This window comes from Sus scrofa, chromosome 18, assembly GCF_000003025.6.
Source record: "Sus scrofa isolate TJ Tabasco breed Duroc chromosome 18, Sscrofa11.1, whole genome shotgun sequence".
Lineage (NCBI taxonomy): Eukaryota > Metazoa > Chordata > Mammalia > Artiodactyla > Suidae > Sus > Sus scrofa.
Window position 1 is genome coordinate 42,863,807 of NC_010460.4, and position 21,285 is coordinate 42,885,091.

Below are 21,285 nucleotides of genomic sequence, written 5' to 3' on the forward strand. Positions count from 1 at the left end.
TTCCCAGGGATCCCCCTCCCTTTTACTGCCTCCAAAACTAGCTTCCATTTGGATATTGATTTTAGAGAACTACACAGTATAATTTAGGAAGAACTAATGTCTTAAAAATAGTAGGTTTTCCTATTAAGATTAAGAGAGAGCTCGCTATTAATTTAGCTCTTTTTTTAAGATATACTGATTTTTAATAAGTTAGATCTAGATTACTAGGTCACTATCTCAGGGTTCTTTTTTAACAAAGCATATACGAAACATCATCATCATAATAAACATTAGTAAGAATGAAGTAGAAAAAAAATCAAGTCTTGAAAAGCAGACCCTGTCTCCTCCACCAGGGGTCTCCATTTCACACTGCAGTCAATCAACCAATCAACATGTAAAGAACACTCACTCAGGGCTGTCTGGATGTCCTTTTCTCCATTTTTCACTTCTGTCAAAAAGCCCTTCAAAAATTTGAGACCTCTAAAACAAAAAAGAAGAAACATAATTTTCAAAATTCACTCATATTAAATGGGTATATAGAAATGACATTAGCTTCTTTTTAAGAGTATCTTAGGTCAAGTCACATAGCAGTCCTCTCTGAGTTTCTTCCCTGTCATTTCCCTTTAGCTTTCTCTAGACCTTTCTTATCTGAAATACCAAAACAGTGGTTTTCAAAATGTAGTCCCAGGACCAGAGGCTTTAGCATCACCTGGGAACTTGTCAGAAATGCAAAATTGGGAAGCCTCATTCCAGATTTACTGACTTAGAAACTCTGAGTTTCGAGTGGCGCAATTTCTGTTTTTTTCAAATAAGCCCTCCAGGTGATTGTGGTGCCACTAAAGTTTGTGATCCACTGACTTAAAGACAAACCAATCAACTGCATTGTCTTTTATGATACCAATCTTATATATTCTATTAACAATGCTTCTCACCATCAAGATGGAGGCAAAAAAAAAGGTGGTGCTCTATTCACTAGGTCTTTATACAGCTGAGTTACAGCTGTCCCTCAAAAGCAGTCTCCTTTGTATAGCAATTGATTTTGGAGGCAACATTTCAACTAAGCGGGATTTTAACTGCTGCCCCACCCCAGCTGCCTTACCTCTTCAGCCACAAGAGGGCTTCTGTAGCTGAGTTCCGAACCTGGGCTACGTCGGCTTCCACTTCATGCAGCACTATCTTTTGGAGGGTGGTAAACTCTTCCTTGTTGGTAATATACTTCTGATTTACCTTCTGCAAGAAAAGGAGGGAAACAATCTTAGGTTAAAAATGTTAAAGCTGGACTTCCCCGGTGGCTAAAGGATAAGGATCTGATGTTGTCACTACTGTGGCTTGGGTCACTGCTGTATGCAGATTCAATTGCTGGCCTGGAAACTTCCACATGCTGTGGGCTCGGCCAAAAAAAAAAAAAGTCTCTGTCACCTTCCTTATGGTTTCAAAGTAATGGGTTTTATTTGTTTGCAAGTTTTTATGAGGCTTATGCTAGAATTAAATATTCTAAGGGTTTAAAAGCACTGTTGTTAAAGTATTTTTTTCTGTGAGAAATGTTCTTACGGCTGGCCTGTGCTTTTCATGCTGAGTAAAAAAGTCAAGAGTTATTTGTCTCTGAATGAGATTTCATGCAACTCCTCCCTCTAAATATACAGGGACACAAAGATAAGCCAGTATATTCACCTTAATATTTCCAACTAGATCCATTTTAACAGGAGCAAACACCGTGGGGCCAAGTTTGTCTACAAGAAAAGAATGAAAACATCTTTGAAGAAGGGATTTTTTTTCAAGTGGAAAATAAGTTTTATAGCAACAATGAATTAAACAGATTTACTACCCCCCACAAACTTTAATTTTTTGCTTTTAAATCACTTTCTAAACATAAGCTTGAAAGCTTTCTAGGACACCGTTACTGCTTTCTTCTACTAGTCTGCTCTCAAGTGAGTAACTATAATACAGCCCTAGGGGCAGGTGAAGATAACTTTATAAGTCTGAATGCATATTGTAATCCTTAGGGCTGCATTGTCCAATATGGTAGCCACTAGATGTGTGGCTACTGAGCACGTGCAATGTACCCTATTCCAAACTGAAATGTTCTGTTAGTGTAAACACATACCAGATTTCAAAGACTTAGTGCCAAAAAACAAAATTATCTCATTACTGACTCGTTTACATTGATTCCATGTTGAGATGATATTTTGGATATACCAAGTTAGATAAAATACATTATTAAAATTAGTTTTATCTGTTTTGCTTTACTATTTTAATGTGCTTGCTAGAAAATTTTAAATTACATATGTAGCTTGAATATTTTTGCGGCATAGGGCAACTAAAAACTAACACAAAAGGGTACAAAGAGAAAATTTAACAAAATTCTAAAAAATACATGACTTAACCAAAAGAAAGACAGAAACAAAGATAAGGAGCTAAAAAGTCAAAAGAAGAAATAAAATAGAATACTAAAAAAATAACTGATAAATTGGCTAGAAATCAAGAAAGGAATAAAGAAAGGAACAAAGAACAGATGAGAAAAACAGAAAATAAATAGCAAGAAGGGAGAAATCCACTGCAGGCTTAAATACACCCAAATGATGTAATTTATTACACTAATGAAGTATACAGGGAAAAAACATAACAATTTCAATAAATATAAAAATTACATTTTGTAAAATTAACTCATTCATGATTGTAAAAAAACAATTCAATGTACAAAAGTCAACTGCATCTATATGCTATTAATGAACAATTGGAAAATGAAATACTTTTTTATGATAGCATAAGAAAACTATAAAATCCCCAAATTTATTCCTAACAATAGATGTACAGGACCTCCACCCTCTGTAAAATGTGGTTAAAGACGACCTCGGTAAATAGAGAGCTGTAACAGCACACCCATGAGCTGAAGACTCGATGCTGTTTAAGACGTCAACGTCCTACCAATTAGTTTACAGATTCAACGTAATCTTAATTAAAATCTTAACAGGCTATTTAATAGAAACTGAAAAGTTAAAATTTATATGGACATATAAAGGAGCCAGAATTGCCAAAACATCTTGGAAAAAAGGAACACAATTGGAAGACTTATATTCCAAGGCTGATTTTTAGCCTTACTATAGAGGCACAATAATTAAGATACTGTACTATCAGGATAAGGAAAAACCAACAGATCATTAAAACAGAAGACAGTCCAGAAACAGACCCACATTTATAGGGTCACTTAGTTTTCAAAAAGCTGCCAAATTAATGTAAAAGGGAAAAGATGCTTTTTCAACAAATGGTTCTTAAACAACCATATATATGGAAAAAAAGAAAAGAATCCCAACCCTTACCTCACACCACATACAAGAATTAATTCAAGATGAATCATTAATATAAACACAAAATCAAAGCTAAAGAGTATAGACGACAACACAGGAGACTATCTTCATGACCTTGGGGATAGCAAAGATTTCTTAGGACACTGAAAGCATTAACTACAAAAGAAATAAAATAGATAAATTGGATTTAATGAAAATTAAAAACGCTGCTCTTCAAAAGACATCATTAAGAAAATACATGAGCAAGCCATAGTCTGGGGGAAAATACTCAGAGCAAGTATGTCTACAATGAAATGTTATTCAGAACATACGAAGAACTATTGCAACTCTATAATAAAGAGAAAATTAGCCAACTTTTAAAAATGGATTAAAGATTTGAACAGATTTCACAATGGAAGAGATAGCAATGGCCAATAATTGTATGAAAAGTACTCAACATCATTAGTCATCAGGGAAATGCAAATTAAAGTCACAACAAGATACCACCAAACACACAGGAATGGCCAAAATCAAATATACTGACACCAGCAAGTGCTAGTGAGAATATGAAGCAACCAGAATACTCATACACTGCTGTTGGAAATGCACAAGGTGTAAGCACTTTTTATGAAATTAAATACATAAACATATAAATCAACAATTCCACTAAGTATTTACTCAAGAAAAATGAAAATATGTACCACAGACACAAAAATCTTCAAGTAATTTTACTTAAAATAGCTCCAAACAAGAAACTACACAAATGTCTATCAGTAGAAGAATGAATAAACAAACTGCAGTATAATCACTTAAAAGAATACTAATCAGCAGGAAAAAGGAATGAGCTACCAAAGCATGTAACAAAGATGAAGAAAACATACTGGGAGGAAAAGCCAGACACAAAAGAGTACCTTACATGACTCCATCTATATGAAATTTTAAAACAGGCAAAATGAATCTATGGTGACAGAAATCAGTATGGTGGCCTTGGGCTGGGTGATAGGTTGGGGACTGACTGGTACAGGGAACATTCTAGGGTGATGAAAACATTCTCTGTCTTGATAGAGGTGTGGACTACACAGGTAGACGCATTTGTCAAAACTCACTGAGTCTTAATAATTAAGTTCTATGCAAAGTATACCTCCATTTAAAAAAAGATACATAGCTAAAAGAATTATATAGCAAATTTCAATACACTAGCAATTCCTGGTGTTACTGACTCCATAAAAAGTAATTTAAATTTATATACATAATTCTTAAAAATCTCAAAAAAAAAGTTTTAGCTGGTGAAATTTTTTTTTCATAGTACTTGAAGATCTGTTCAACTACGTTCACTTTGGCTCTTAAGTATGATTTCTAGAAAACAGAATTCCCCCTTTTTCATTAAACAACGCTGAGATTGCTATTTAATCACAGTCAGAGATGAAACGGAAATATGCAGCAATGATTAAGATCACACAGTTCTAACCGCATGTGGAAGAGGTGGGTAAGAAGTGTCATCTCATAGTTCAGGATATTTCTACTAAAAAATAACTGCAGTGTAACAGATTCTAGATACTTATACATTTAAGGCAAATCCAGCAATCTTACCTAATACTGGAACCACAGCATAACATGATGCTAAGAATGCTTCTGTGGGAATGCCACTGTCTTCCAGAAGTTCAATGTCACTAAAGCTAAACAATTTGGTGATACAGAGGAGGAAAGATTAAAAATACAACATCAGCATCCTCTGCAGTTTGGAGGTAGCTGTAAAATAACTGCCCCTTTGTGGGTCAAATCCTTTAGCCTGATTTCACAAGTATGCCCCAGTGATTTTTTCCATTATCATACGGTCTAATAAAATCATTTTCTAAAGATAATCCACCAACACAAGCTAAAATTTGTCAAGAGGTATACTCTGACAATCCAACTCCTTCTGATCCACTGCTTCAGACAAGGTGAAGAGAGGAAAGCGGACACTTGGAATGCCACATTCTCTACTGTTAGAACATACCACCAGCTGAAAGGAACACCAGGACTGACGTTGCAGAAGGAAAGCTGGTATCCAACTGTCAGTGATTTTAGAGTACAGAATACCTGGTGTTCATGGTACTAAAGAAAGTTGGGATAACTTCTTGGCCTTCTTCCCAGTGGGGTTCTGGAGAGCTGCGTGAGGAGTGTGATTCAGGCTGCACCAAGCTGCTGTCATGATTTCCCAGGTTTTCCTCTCCATCTTCCTTCATCATTTCACCTTGGACCGCAAAGTAGAAGATACTTGTTACTAACCTATTCGTTTATTATAAAGATTAAAATATACATTCACTGTTAGACATTTCTAACACAGAAAAGTGTCCAGAAAGAAAAATCAGTGAAACACCATACTTACACACACACAAATAAAACTGGGTTTAAACAGAGGCCGAGTTTCATCCTGCTTGTTTTCACAGAATGGTGTATCATGAATATTTTCACTGTCATTCAATACCCTTCAAAAACATGATTTTAGTGGTCATACAACACTGCATCATGCTTATAGGGAGGGCATCTGGGTGGTTTCTAAAATGTTAATAATACAAATAGAGTGGATCCCCATTATTAGTGCATTCTGTATTTGTGGATTTCCCTACTTGCTGAAGTTTATTTGTAATACTAGTCAATCAATACTTGTGGCTTTTTTTTTTTTTTTTTTTGTCTTTTTCGGTCCATACCTGCAGCATGTGGAAGCTCCCAGGCTAGGGGTCAAATCGGAGCTGCAGCTGCTAACCTACACCACAGCCACAGCAATGCCAGATTCGAGCCACATCTGTGACCTATACCACTGCTCACAGCAATGCTGGATCCTTAACCCACTGAGCAAGGCCAGGGACTGAACCCATACATAGCCTCACGGATACTAGTCAGGTTGTTACCACTGAGCTACAAGGGGAACTCCATTTGTGGCACTTCTGCAGTCATTTGCGGACATGTGCAGACTGGTGAAAACATTTGAATTACTTGATACAAGTGTTCCCAGCTGATGTCAAACACGGTGATGTCTGCCTTCTTGTTCCAACCTTCATAGTGTGCACAAATGTGTTTATTTAGTGCCATGTTTTTGCATTTTGTTGTTGATTTTGCTGTTTAAAAGGACCTTCAAAGATAATGCTATCTTGTATTCCTAAGCACAAGAAAGCTGTGATGTGCCTTATGGAGAAAGTCCATGTGTTATATAAGCTTATATAAGACAAGCTTCATTCAAGCATGAGTTATAGTGCTGTTGGCCATGGGTTTGATGTTAATGAATCAACAATAGGTATTAAACAAGGTATCTTTAGAAAGAAACACACATAAAACAACATTATGTACTGATCAGTTGTTGAAAATGCGAAGAGAGGCTTGTACGAACCTAGCCATGTATTTCTCCTAGGAGCAACATTCAGTATTTGAATAATAATGAAAATTAACTGTAATGTCATAAAGGACATCCCTGTCCACAGATATTTGTCCTTATGTCTGACTATTTCCTAAGGACAAATTCCTAGAAGAAAATTACTGGGTCAAATAAATAACAGGACTCTTCTAACAGAATTTCTTCTGTCTTTATTATCTACTCAAGGAATAAGACTTTAGCAACATATGTACTGTTTGCTGCAGATGAGCAGTTATGAAAACGCATCTTCTTTTTCCTCAACTCGCCAGAGGAGATGAAGATGAAACTTTAAAAAAAAAATTATTTTCAAAATATATTTTACACACAACACAATTATGGGTGTCATGGATTGATCTGAAGTTAGTTTTAGTGGTTAGAGCCAATGAAATTAGTATATTCAAAAGGGAGCATTTTCAACTACAAGCTATTACCTGAAATTTGGGAAACTGGCTTAAAATCTGATGGTGGTTGCTGAATTCTGAGACCCTCAGGCCTCACCAGAAACCAGGAGGATGGGAAGTGAACCCCCATAATTTGACCAGACTCTTAAGTCTCACCCCAGAGCCTATGTTCCAAGGACTTTGAAATTCAGAGTGGAAGGCCAGTGTCATAACTCTCTAAAAAGTCAGCCGGGACAGCTACAGCTCACAGAAGCCCATAAACATCAGCTAAGAACAGTGAGTGCGAAAATTCCTCTTCCCTGTTCCTTTCCAACCAGGGGTCAGATGAGACGGCAGAATGCTGTCAAGTGACCGTGTTATCTAACCTCAGGAGCTAGCTGGCATGCTGTCTTGAGGTCACACTCCATCAAGTGTCACATCATGGATAATGAATCAAACCCTCAAAATTCTTTAGTCAATGCCTTGCTTCAGGCCTTTTTGGTTTTTACCTGTTATATTATCGTCTGTAGTTTCTTCACTTGATAAGCTGCAATCTGTTTCTGCAGGTTTCAAACATAAGGAGCTCTTGTTTTTCATTAGGATTTCTTCATCATCGTTTATTTCCATATTCACAGATCCATTTTCACAACTGTTTAATTCCATTTGCCTGAAATTTTTTAAAAGGAAAAAATCCAAAAAGTCCAATTATTTGGTCATAAATAGACTGCACAGTTAGATCTTATTCTGAGAGATGGAGGAAGGGTTCACAATTACCAATTCCATTCAACACTGATGACCAGACGGATTTGTTAAATCAAGCCAAAGCTCTCACCAGCCTGCCTCACAGGCGGTTATCTTCCTGTGTTGGGAGCAGGCTTGTCTCCAGACCGAAGTTCAGAAACCAAAGAGCCACTCAAGGCTCTTCACAGCACCCTCAACTGACTCATCCGTCCTGCTCCCCGCCAGCAACAGGAAATAGGCATTGACAGCTCTTTGGTTTTCAATCAGTTTTTCTACAGGTACCACCACACATTTTACACTTTTCTCACTTTCCTCAGCTTCTCCCTGGGAGGTTTTTTTTCTCTTTTCAGCTCTCAAATTACCAGCCACTTCCATTTGTTTGCCTAGCAGTGAGCTGTCTAGAAGCCACAAGCTGTGGTCCGGGAAGACAGGAAAAACCGAGGAGGACAGGGTACCTCAAGGATTTGCTGCTCTTTTGGGTAACAGAAAATGCTATTGTAACATGCAAGTGGAATAGCTGAGTCTGTTAAAGGGACAATCGTAACATTTTCTTCTAATAAGAATAAAGGGGAAAAGGTCCAAGCTATGTGGTGACTCCAGGAAAAGCATTTTTTAAAAAGAAACACTGTATTTCAACTTGGCAATTAAAAATATAGGAGTATACTGATGAGATACCTCAAAAGAAAAAAAAAATCTAAAAAGATGCTCCTAGTAAAAATATTTGGAACAGGAGAAAAGCATTAACCAAAGTGGAGAAGAATCCTTGTACTAAAGAGGCAAACAACACTATTTAGAGAAATGAAATATTAAATAGTAATCTGAAAGGACAAATACATGGACTATCAAAATATGTGAATGCCTCCATGAAATAATAACTGAACAAAGACCCCAAATAATAGGAACATAACTGTGTAAATATGTCATTTTCTTCAACAGTTCAAGATTTTGATATTAAGTTCTTTTCCCAACCTGTAAAGCTACCTAAGGGTTTTATTTTTAAGCAAAAGAAAACGGCACTGTCTTTTCTGGATAAAAGCACACCAATCAATGTTCAGTTCCTCCACAAGAGAGGAAGTACTAACACTCGCACACCAGAAATTACTAGAGTCATTCGATGGGTGAGGTTCATACCCTGGGGAAAACACAAACATCCTTCCTAGTAGTCAGGGCCGAATCAAAGGTCTGCATGGCTTTAGGCTCACCCAAAAGAGGAAAATCAGTTACTGTCACCCTCTGGTATCATCTCAAATCATCAGAAAAACCACCATATGATAAAACTTTTCTTTAGAAAAAAAGGAATACCGATATCCTTATCTTATATTTTTAGAAAGAAGAAAAAAAAATGTTACTGTACCTTTCCAATGAATTATGAATCGGTACAATAGGATGTTTCATCTTTAAAAGAAGCAAAGAAATGAAGTTTACATGTTAAACTTCCAATAGAGCATAAGTAGAGTTTTATCACATATGAAAGTTATTAATATGATCATAACATACACTGCCCCACTCCCAAGGAACAATTTTAGGTTCTCCCAAAAGAAGGAAGTCTTTGATCCCAACCAGTCTTTAAGAGTTATTCAAATAAGGGTAACTCAAACTTCTAAGAAAAAGGAAGATGGTTTTTCAAGGGCCTAATTACAATATTCAAACCCTTGGTGGTTGGCTTTCTTGTAATTAGAGTTACGCTCATTAAACAGTAATACATACCAAACTAATACAGCACTGTATTAAACACTGGAAGTATGAAGATAAACATTATGGGGTTCTTGACCTTAAGGTAATTTCAACACAGAATAAGGCCAAAAGAGGGGTGTGCCCAGAGGAGCCCATCTAAGGGATTCAGGGAAGGAGATTAAATTTTGAAGGATGAGTAAGAGCTAACCAGAGAAAGATGGGTGAGAAGGGCATTCTTGGCCCTGGGAAATGACACAAAGAAGTAGGGGCGCTACAAGCAGTTGATACATTCAAGCCAGGTTGTGACAGAGAGGAGGCTGGTCATGGGAGAAGTGGCTAGAAGTTTGGACTTTAACCTCTAGGCAATGAGGGAGCCACTGAAAGGTTTAGGTAGGAGTCCAAATTTTACACTGCATACGAATAGGGAATACCACAGGCTGCCTGGAAGAGGCAGGGGGTTGTGGGGGCTGAAGGCAACTAGTTAGAAGGCTACTGTCAATCTCAGCAAGAGCCACTGGACAAGGAGACTGGAGAGAAGAGGCTGGTTACATCAGAGACACCGTCAGGTGGTAAAACTGCTAACAAAAACTGACTGGATGTGAGACACTGAGGGCAGATATAAAAGTGGACAGACAGGAAAGTCCATTACAAACTGTCTTCATCAGTTACCAAGGGGTGATGGAGAATATAACTCAGTGCATCTCTTCCTTAACTTTTCCGGATGCCCTTCTGAAGTGGGATTGTTACCTTGTTGGACTTGAGCATGGCCAGCTGAGGTGATCCTGGGGGAGTACGATAGAGCAGCTCAGAAGTGAAGGCTGCATTTGCAATCTGCATGCATTCTTCCAAAGTCTTCAGAAAAGTATTGCAGGTCGATTTCAGCAGAGTTCCCACATCAATTCCCTCCTATGAAACAACCAGAGTGAAAAACTCCTTTACTTTGTCAAAAAGGAAAAAGCCCAGATAAGGACTGTCCTTAGAGGTTTTTATCTACCACACAATAATAATAATAATAATGTGCCATCTACTTTGCTGGACAAATACGTGTATCAGTTAGGATGCAGGCACCTCATATACCTAAGAGAAAAGTTATATTCCTTGTGCTTCTTTGAGAAATGACTAGTTTAAAATTAAACAGCTTAGAGCCCTTCCTTGTGCTTCTCCCTGGCTTAATTGCACCCTAAACACAATCACCCATGACCTACAGCTTAGGTACCCTGAGCACTACTGCCTGTGGGTCAAAGGTTAAAAGCACATGTTTTTTTGTGGGGGAGGAGGGACTTTCCTAGAACGCCCTAATCTCTGATCTATATGCCTTTGCGCAAGTATTTTTATTTTAGGAAAAATCGATATATGATAACCCAAAAGACCACTAGGATCATGCTGAGACGTCATGACACCAACCTCCATAACTAAAGATTCCCGCAAAGAAAGAAGAATGCATATTTGCCCTCAACCCTGATTCTTATCTGGAATCCTGTTTTTCTCCTTTTCACTATAAAACTTCCTGCAATTCTTCCCAATGGAGGACACAGTCTTTAAGACATTAGTCTGCTCTGGTCTCCTTTGCCTGGCAAAACAATAAAGGCCATTTTTTTTCCTCCATTACCCAAAACTGTCTCCATGTTTCTACTCAGCACCAGTGGACAGAGGCCGAGTTTCAGCAACAGTTATAAAAGAAAAAGACTGAGCAAGTCCAATTTATCTATTAATCACACACAAGCCTTATCCTCAGTCTGCCCTTCAGGCTCACTCACTAGCTGAAGGCAACAGCTTTTTTCAACAATATATGACAGCACTATGTCAGGTACTGGGCACTGAGCCTTCATGGGGTTTCCAGACTATAAGGGGTGGCAGACATGAAGCTGAATCACATGAACTGAAGACACTAGAATCAATGGGAAAACGTAACACACTGTCTGAGTAAAAATGAGGCTCTAGAAATGAAGCATTAGAAACCACGAATCACAGTTTGCCTTCTGAATAGGTTTTTTAGCTTTTACTACAGATGAGTCTAAGAGGTTTTCTCTTGAACATCTAATCACTTTTTTCCCTCCAAGTTATTGCACTTGCTCGAAGTATTTTTCTTCTGATATTGACATTAATAAGTTGTTTAGGAAACTGAGGTCACCCCCTAAGGAACATGGTAGCTAGTTAGCTGGGTTAAAATTATCAGACTGGCCAAAGATGGAGATACTCATGCTAGGCCTCACATCAACAAACCAAAAACTGAACCAAGTTTCTCTGCTGGACTCTCCCAGAAAAGGCAGACCTAGCCCAACCAATCAGTGCTTGCCAGCGCAGTGCAAGTACTGACCCAGCTCCAAGACTCCCCTTTGCTCCACATAAGAAAAGCAACTGTGCTTTAACCATTCCACAAACGCTCAGTATAACTTCCCTGTTCCTGTTCACTTTGGTCCATAAAAATCCATTTCCTTGTACAGCTCCTTTCTATCTGCTAGATGGGCTGCTGTCCGACTCATGAATCACTGAATAAAGCCAGTAAGAGCTTTAAATTTTACTCAGGTGGATTTTGCTCTTTTAACAGTGGCCTTTATATTTTCTTCAACTTCATATTTCTAACAAGCTAGATGTTGCTGGTCGTGAACCACTTTGATTCAGATACCAATTACAATGTGTGGTTTTTTCCTCTCCACCATGAAATTCTCAGACACCAGCTAGGTGTCCTAAATTCTGACACAACCTACCTGGAAATAGCATCAGATCTGACCAGTTAGGTGCTCAGTTCTACAAGACTGCTCCTCACTCCCACTTCAGACACCAATGGCAAGTCCCAGTTGTCACCTGTGCTACAGACTCACCCACTACAGACTGAGGATTCCAACGACTCCCTCCTTGCATCTCATTAATTTGCTAGAGCAGCTCACAGAACTAAGAGAAACTTTTTTTTTTTTAAGAGAAACACTTTCCTTACTAGATTAATAGTATATTATAAACACGAATAGCCAGATGGAAGAGATGCACAGGGCAAGGCATGTGGGAAGAGGCCTGGAGCTTCCGCACTCCCCGAGCATGCCATTCCTCCAGCCAGTGGGTGCGTAACAACTCAGGAGCTCACCAAACTCCATGCTTTGGGTTATGGAAGCTTCATTAGGTGAGCATGATTGATTAAATCACTGGCCAATGGAGACTGAGGTCCACCTTCAGCCCCTCTCCCCTCCTTCCAATCCTCTAATCACTTGGTTGGGTTCACTGTCAATTAGCCCCCATCCTTAGGTACTTTCTTAATGTCACCTCGTTAACATAACAGGACATCTAGTCACTTGCAGCACAGGAAATTTCAAGGTTTTTTTTTAGGAGCTCAGTGCCAAAAACTAGAGGAAGACCAAACATATATTTCTTCTTATAAATCTCAATATCACAACCACAGTTTCATCAGCATGTTCCCAAGGCACTAACTAGAAACACTTCTTTGAATTAAAAATTGCTGTGTTCACTTTTTCCCTGCCCTCTAGACCAGGGCTTCTCCACCCTGGCACCGCTGGCATTTGGGGATGGCTAACTAGTGGAGTAAGGGATGGAGGGAGAGTGGCTCTCTTGTCCATTGCAGGTATTAAGCAGCATCTGGCTACTACCCATTAGATGCCAACAGCACTTCCTCCGTGGTGACAACCAGAAAATGTCTTCAGACTTTGCTAATGTCTCCTAAGGGGCAAAACTGATCTGGTTTGAGAATCACTGCTCTGGGCTGTAACATCCCAAGAGCAGGACTGAAAATGTTTTTGGCACCCCTCTCTTTTCCCTCTCCCAGCACAGTATCTGGTACATAATTGGCAGCTTGCTGAATGAATAAGAGGGCCTTCCCCACCTCCAAAAAAAAGGTAATGAAAGTGAGTTAAACCACCATTACTAGAAAAACTTAGTTTCACATACACTACTAGTAGCACACTGCTACATTACCTAAGAAAAGTAATTTAAAGCAATTAATTATCACCTGCAGATTCTTCATTTTGTAGGCACTGTTCTTTAGAAAACGTCTTTGAAAGCAGAGCAGAGATCCTTTTTCTGGTTAATGTGAACCATTCAATGCAAAATTTAATACCAGACAGATCTTTTCATATGTATTTTAGAATGAATGAATCACAATTTCATTAATAAGTGATAAAAAAAACAATTCTTGCTGATGATGCAGAGAAATAAAGCTGTGTCTCTATTTCTGAAAGCACTAGCCTACACTAAAGCAGAATGTCTGTCATAGTGAAATAAAACCCTGCTACGGTCTCATCAGAGGTGACAGATATGCATTACTGACAGACATGACATTGCATCTTAAGAGCCACACCAGTAGTATAGAAATAGTTCTGCTAAACAAATAAGGCTATATTTTAAAAGTGATGAAGGAGTTCCTGTTGTGGCTCAGCGGGTTAAGAACCCAGCTAGTGTCCATGAGGATGCAGGTTTGATCCCTGGCCTCGATCAGTGGGTTAAAGGATCTGGTGTTGCCGAGAGCTTCGGTACAGACTGCAGGTGCAGCTTGGATCTGGCATTGCTGTGGCTGTGGTGTAGGCCAGCAGCTGTAGCTCCGATGTAAGCCCTAACCTAGGAATTTCCACATGCCACAGATGCAGTCCTAAAAAGAAAAATAAACTAATTAATTAAAAGTGATGCAAACTGGGGGAAAATATATTTTAGCACATCAGTAATAAAGTTGAAAGTTCCAAATGTTATCAGTTAATTAATCCTGAATTCAACCCAGAAAGGAAAACGATATGCTTCCACATGCTGGAATCACACCCTTCTTTTTGTTGAATTTTGTCACTGTTTTCCTCTGAAAAGCAGTAAATCCCATGGTAGGGATTGTGTGAGAATAAGCAACATTTGTGCCACATTTCAGGTGGCTAAGACGAATGGCATTTTACCTCAGAGCTGGACACACCAGTTGTGGTCACTTCTTTTGTTTTATCTACTTGCTGAACAAGAAGATCACAGTAAAGCCTTAGTTCCGACATTTTAGTTTTCAGGTTTTCAGTGTTTTCCGCAAACTCTAAATAACAAAACGATGAAAATGTATTTACCAGAAAGAATAACTCATTTACTAGTTAGTATACTATACAGACAAGTGAAATATAATCTACGCCTAAAGTTGGATGTTTACAGTATGGGTGGCAGATATGATATAAGTTATGGGAGCAAGAAAAACAGAAGAGAGAGGTTTCCATTCTTTTGAATCTACATTATTTCTTGAGGCAACATATTCGATATCACCGGGTCAGGAAGAAGGAGACAGTATACCTCTGATCTACTTGTGTCAGAACTGGGAACAGAGTCAAGGGTTCAGAATTTTGGTCTCAATTCTGTTACACAGTTTTACTATCTGTAAAATGGGATCCCAGCTGCCGACGCAGGGTTGGAAACTGGGAAGCAGTGTTCTGTGACATGCAATTACCGCTAGTAAGACAGCTGGTTAACTCAGCGGGCTGGTCCAGCATGCCACCTGGCAGGGCTAATGGCCCCTCTGTGCACCTGCTGCCCCTTCATTAGCACTCACTCCAGCCACCCCAGCACTGAGGGCCCAGCTATGATCATTACTGCCTCTGCTGTCTTCTCCACAAAAAAGCTGCACCTCACCAACCTGATCAGAGTCAAAGCTGACAGTGTCTGGAGTTTGCTCCCGACTGAGCATTAAAAAACAACCCACAGAGGCCATTTACTGTCTCAACTTGACGGGTTAGGCACATCTGCCATACATGCCATGGGAAAGGCCCCCTGAAACACTTTCCCAGGTGTACACTGGGAGCTGGGGGGCTTCCAGGGAGGCTGTAAGTCCTGGCACTCATGTTATGCCATGGTTCTAATGATGTTGAGTTAATGAGCCTGAAGCAGCAGCAACCTTAAGTATCCACCTACCCTAGGAAAGGAGGGGGGAAGTGGGGTGTTACTGCTGGAAGCACCCAGATCTGAGGCTGCTTTGGCTCAGCTACTCTTCTACCAAAGGTCAACTTTGTGCCAGAAACAGTACCAGGCAGTTTCATATCATCACTGATCCCCATGATGATCCTTCTAAGGTAGGTGATTACCTCTTTTTAAAATATAAGGAGATAGAAAGGTTAGACAGGTTAAGTGACCAAGGCCAAGGTGACAAAGCCAGTACCCCACAAAGCCATGAGTTAAGTCCTATTGTATCTGGCTCCTAACCTGTACTCCTTCTACTATGCCATGTTGAGAAAGAAGAGTTAGACTGCTTAAGTTCCACTGAGATATACAGTATTTGTATGATACAAATGGCGAGGTGGGCAAAAGCAAGATAGCAAATATGGGAACCCAGAGATGCCAATGGGTGATTCCCAGGGTTCCCAGACCAGAGGACAATCAATACTTGCCTTTTTCCTTCTGGGTCCTACTGTCTGTCAGGCAAGCCTTGGCTGACCCCAGGGCTACCAGCCACCGCTGTCGCTCAGCCACACTTCTGGCCTTCAGGTAGAAGTACTGTTCCCCAGGGATTATCAGGTCCATGCGTGTGTTATCTACTGAATGAACTGGGAGCAAGGCAGAGGGAGGTCAGACACCTAGCAGAGCCCTAGCTGGGTAGCCTCCGCTGCACGCAAATTCTTGAGCTTCACGGGGACCAGTCACTGAGGACTTCTTCCAAGAGAAGACGTCAGGCCTTATGACTTCTAGTTTATTTACCTCTTCCTAGAGGCCTCTGCTGATGAAAAGGGAAAATTCTGCATTGATTCCAAGGTCTCAACAAGCCTTTGGCCTAAAAAAAGAACCACCCAAATCTCCTTGGGAACTTTTATAAGAGGAGAAAGGAAAATCTTTCTTTTGGGGGGTGGTGTGTATGTAAAGTATGCTGCTCTGCGGCCATCAAGACTTAATGCCAAAAAATAAAGGTATGCTCTTTATCTCCTCGGGCTATTGGAAGGCCATCAAGAACACAGTGTTTTTCCTTTTCTAATTTCTTCACTAGTCATATAAAAAATGTGAGAATCCCTTCAGAGCACTTCAGGAGAAGAAACAAGCAAGCCACACCCTCCTTCACCCCCCCAAACCCCATGCCCCAAATTCCCTTCTGCTCAGTTTCTGAGCCACATTTCTCAGCATATCTCAAGATTCTCAAAACCAAGAAATAAAGGCTATTTGTAGGCCTGTCAGGTGTCTGCGTGTTTTGTTTTAGTGTAGAGGTGGTGGCCAGGAGGTGTGTGTGTCTCCTGATTTAAACATACAAGTGCAATAAGAAAATATACAATAAGATAAATAAGCTTAGCAAATAGTCACTGGCCCCAGGTAAGCAGGCGACTAAAGGAATGAGCACTGGAGGTGTAGTGAAGCACGCTGCTCTTGTTTATTCTACCTCTTAAACAACCTCCTTGTAAAAACTGGCTGCAGTTTTAGGTTTTACTTGTAAGACTTTCTTCTGGGACATAACATTATATACTTTTGTCTGAACTATAGGAGCAGCAGAGAAAGGCATGCAGAAGCTAGTGCTTTTTCATTTTGACAGAGAGACAGAAAGAAAAATAAAACCTGCAAGTATTTTGGTTTCTCACCTTGAATTTCACAGACTGCCATCTGGATGCTCCCTTTGCAACCTTTCCAGGCATCTTCAGGAGAATCGTAATATGATAATATTCCCCCACAGAGAAGGAACCACCGAGGCTGCCAACCTAAAAACAGAAGCAAGAGCATGGTCTCAATTACAGCTTCCCAGACACAGGATTAGGACCCAACAAAGGATGCAAGATCCCAGCTCCAAGGAACTTACAATCCAGGGGAAATTCGAAGGGAAAGAAGTTAGAAAAGATTGCAGAGAAGTCTTGAAGGATCAGCAATAAACATGGTGATGATTCTCTAGGTAACAGGATTACTGATTTTTACTCCTTTCCCCTCAATATAGTACCAGTAAACTTTGGTTTTTAATTTTTCTAAGATAAAAGATTATTGTTTTTCAAATATTATTGTTAACACATTTACTCTTTTCCCCTATGGTTAAGAAAAATTATCCCTAAGTTATAAATAAGACTAAAGATTGCTTTGGCCTTTCAACAACATACAGAGCCTGCCTAGGGCCATATGACATCTAAGGAAAGATAACTTTAAATGATGATTTGGTATTGACCCGCTGAAATGGAATATTCTTAAAACACTCAAGGGCTTAACTACTTCCACTTCAGAGAACTTTGGGGGATAAACAGTATTCAGTGGAAATACATGCATCTTATTTAGCTCTCTTACACACCTAGATTCTAAACGAACCAAACTTCCTTGCTATACACCTGTTTTAGGGCTTTTGCTTGAACTGGATCTTCTCCCTAAAATGTCATCCTTGACTATCTCTGCATAAGCCTTGTCAGTATCCTAAGTCAGATGTATTTTATTTTCTTTCTCTGAAATGCCCCAGCCCTTTGAGTATATATTTCTCCCACTGGACCCCTCTGTGACTGAGAGAGCCAGAGAGAAGGCTGGTAGGGGCTTTGGGCAGAGCCACAAGGGCTGCTCAAGTACATACCTGATGGGCCCTTGGGAACTGATCCACACAAACCAAGTATATAAGTCACCAAGAGATGTGAAAATAGTATCAATTTACTACTAACAGGAGATTAGTACACTTCCTGGAGCACCCATAGCCTAAGGTCATAGTTCAGAGAAACTACATTTGTCATCAGGAGGCTGAATGGTCAGCACTAAATCTAAATTAGACACAGAGGTTAGGTGACAGGCAAGATGTTTCATTCATCATCTACTTTGTCAGAGTCTGCTTTTCTGGGAACCAGAATACTCAGACCTGCCAGGTACCATGTCTCTCACTTTCTTAAACAAAACTGGGAAAACACTAATTCTCAATATCCACCCTCTAATAATTCATACCAGTCACTGAAATATCCTTTCTCACCAAAGATACGTAATGTTTTCTAAAACCATGGCTTATGTTCCTTTTGTTCCATCTTGTATTGGGGCATCCTTCCCAGGGAAGCAAGAACCTACACCCTTTACGGGATGTCAGGAGCCTGAAGCCTTATCTCAGTACCCACATAGGTCAATTACTGGCTGGAAAACCTCTTGGGATGAACTTGTAAATGTATTTTAGAAGGTGATACTTCCTGACCTTGGCTTCAAATTCTATGGAAAAAGAAACCTGAAGGCCACCATTCTTGGCACAAACATTACAATACAGGAAACCAAACTGATCCTCAGACTACATATTATTAAGCAAAAAGTCAGCACTCCTGAAATAGGTATTATTGGTGATATCTTAGCCCTTTGCAAAAGTCATTATTTATAACTTTTGCCATCTCCCCTCACTGAAACAAAAGAATCAATTCCTAAGAACCTGAGAAATGGAGGAGACCTTTGAAATCACCTAGTCCAACCAGCTCGTCTTACAGAAAAGGAAACCAATCCCGCGTAGATCAAGTGACCTACCTAAGGTCATACAGGAAGTACACAGCAGAGTTGGGAAGAAAACTATGTCTTTCTACAGTCCCTCCCAGCATAACAACCCCCAAGTCTAGACTCCCCATTGCTATAAGGCTATCCTGGTACAAAACCGTAGCATCTTCTCACTTACAGCTCAACTCATGACTATGTCTGATGGGAACACTCTCCAAAAACACCGTGACTCTTGAGCACAGAGAATTCAACATACCCTCAATTACCACATTTTATCAAATATAGGAGCCCACCTGTATTTAGTCCGGGTGCTCCAGAAACACAGAACCAATTGTATATGTATCTATATGCTCATGCAATTATAGAGGCTGAGAAATTCCAAGATCTGCAGCTACAGCCTCAGGAGGACCAATTTATAATTCCAGTCCAAAAGTCAGCAGGCTTGAAACCCGAGAAGAGCCAATGTTTTAGTCGGAGTCAGAAAGCAGGAAAGGACCAATGTCCTAACTCAATAGTCAGACAGGAGTTATTTCTTACTCAGCCTTTTTGCTCTATTTAGGTCTTTGACTGATTGGCTAAGACCCACTCACATCAGGGAAAGTAATCTACTTTACTCAGTCTACCAACTCAAATGTTAATCTCATCCAGAAATACCCTCAGACACATCCAGAACAATGTTTGGTCAAATGTCTGGGCACCCCACAGAAGAGGCAAGTTGACACATAAAATTAACCATCACACACTATCGGTTTTTTCTTTTTTGTTTTGTTTTTTTTTTGTCTTTTTGCCATTTCTTGGGCCGCTCCTGCGGCATATGGAGGTTCCCAGGCTAGGGGTCGAATTGGAGCTGTAGCCGCCAGCCTACACCACAGCTCACGGCAACGCCGGATCCTTAACCCACTGAACAAGGGCAGGGATCGAACCTGCAACCTCATGGTTCCTAGTTGGATTCATTAACCACTGTGCCACGACAGGAACTCCACACACTGTCGGTTTTAAAATAACTAAAATATTTGCAAACAGTGCAACTGACAAGGGCTGAATTTCCAAAATATACAAATAGATCATATAACTCAATAACAAAAAACCACAACACAATAAAAAAAAAAAAACAAAAAACAAAAAACACAGCAGATCTAAATAGATACTTCTCCAAAGAAAACCTATGGATGATGAACAGGCATATGGAAAGACGCTCAACATCACTAGTTATCAGAGAAACGTAAATCAAAACTACAATGAGGTATAACCTCACACTGGTCAGAAGAGCCACCATTACAAAGTCAATAAATAACACCTGGCGAGGGTGTGGAGCAAAAGGAACCTTCCTACACCGTTAGTGGGAATGTAAATCGGTGCAGCCACTATGGAAAACAGTATGGAGGCTCCTCAAAAAAACTAAAAATAGGAAGTTCCTGTTGTGGCTCAAGCAGAAATGAACCCAACTCGTATCCAAGAGGATACAGGTTCGATCACTAGCCTCGCTCAGTGGATTAAGGATCCAGCACTGCTACAAGCTGTGGTGCATGTTGCAGATGCAGCAATCCCACTCCTGGACATATATCCAGAGAAAACTCTAATTTGAAAGAATACATGCACCCCATGTTCGCAGCAGCACTATTAACAAGACATGGGAGCAACCTCAATGTCCACCAACGGTTGAATGAATAAAAATGGGGTATGTATTATACAATGGAATATTACTCAACCATAAAAAGAGCAAAATAATGCCATTTTTAACTACATGGATGACTTATAGTTTAACATACTAAGTGAAGCCAAAAACAAATATCATATGCTATCACTTATATGTGGAATCTAAAATATGATACAAATGAATTTTTGCAAACAAAGCTGGAACAGACTCATAGACAAAGAAAACAAACATGGTTACCAAAGGGAAAAGAGGGTGGGGGAGGGATAAATTAGGAGTTTGGGATTAAAAGAGACAAACTATTATATATAAAATAGGTAAACAACAAGGACCTACTGTATAGCACAGGGAAACTGTATTTAATATCTTACAAGAACTTATAATGGAAAAGGATATGAAAAAGAATATATATATGTATAACTGAATTACTTTGCTGTACACCAGAAACTAATACAACACTGTAAATCAACTACATTTCAAAAACCTAAAAAAAAATCTAAGATAAAGTATTATTTTATGCAACACAAGGAAAAAAAAAAAAACCTGCTTGTTAAGCAATGACAAGGCACTGAGTCTAAGATGCTTTCCAATTTCAGAGCTATTGGAATGTGGGGGAAAATGCCTAAAAATTGAAAAAAATGTGGTACTATACTAGGTTTATCTTATAGGAAATCTGAAAAATGTTAAACAGCCCAAACACACAAACGCAAAGCACAGCTGCAGTACATTTTTAAAGTAGCTTGCTGTAAATCAACTATACAGCAATGGAAAAAATAAAAATCATGTCTAAAAAAGATTTAAAAAAAACTTTCTCAGAAAAATAAAAATAAA

The 21,285-nt window shown here is 39.4% G+C and overlaps 1 protein-coding gene across 4 annotated transcripts in view; it reads right to left on the reverse strand.

The window, feature by feature from the left end:
• The window catches only part of PLEKHA8 (pleckstrin homology domain containing A8), a 60,119-nt gene that overhangs the window by 22,722 nt on the left and 16,112 nt on the right, over positions 1–21,285 (reverse strand). For 3 of the 4 annotated variants that reach the window (XM_005673281.2, XM_013985757.2, XM_021079156.1), the window contains exons 2-12: positions 16,961–17,077; positions 15,791–15,946; positions 14,330–14,454; positions 10,197–10,355; positions 9,130–9,170; positions 7,544–7,701; positions 5,343–5,496; positions 4,854–4,939; positions 1,651–1,709; positions 1,079–1,209; positions 389–459 (exon numbers count right to left, since the gene is read on the reverse strand). In XM_005673281.2, the coding sequence (XP_005673338.1) occupies positions 389–459; positions 1,079–1,209; positions 1,651–1,709; positions 4,854–4,939; positions 5,343–5,496; positions 7,544–7,701; positions 9,130–9,170; positions 10,197–10,355; positions 14,330–14,454; positions 15,791–15,946; positions 16,961–17,077 (1,257 nt within the window). Of the gene's footprint in view, positions 1–388; positions 460–1,078; positions 1,210–1,650; positions 1,710–4,853; positions 4,940–5,342; positions 5,497–7,543; positions 7,702–9,129; positions 9,171–10,196; positions 10,356–14,329; positions 14,455–15,790; positions 15,947–16,960; positions 17,078–17,919; positions 17,943–21,285 lie in introns of those variants that run through there. The other variant, XM_021079155.1, reaches the window with a different exon arrangement.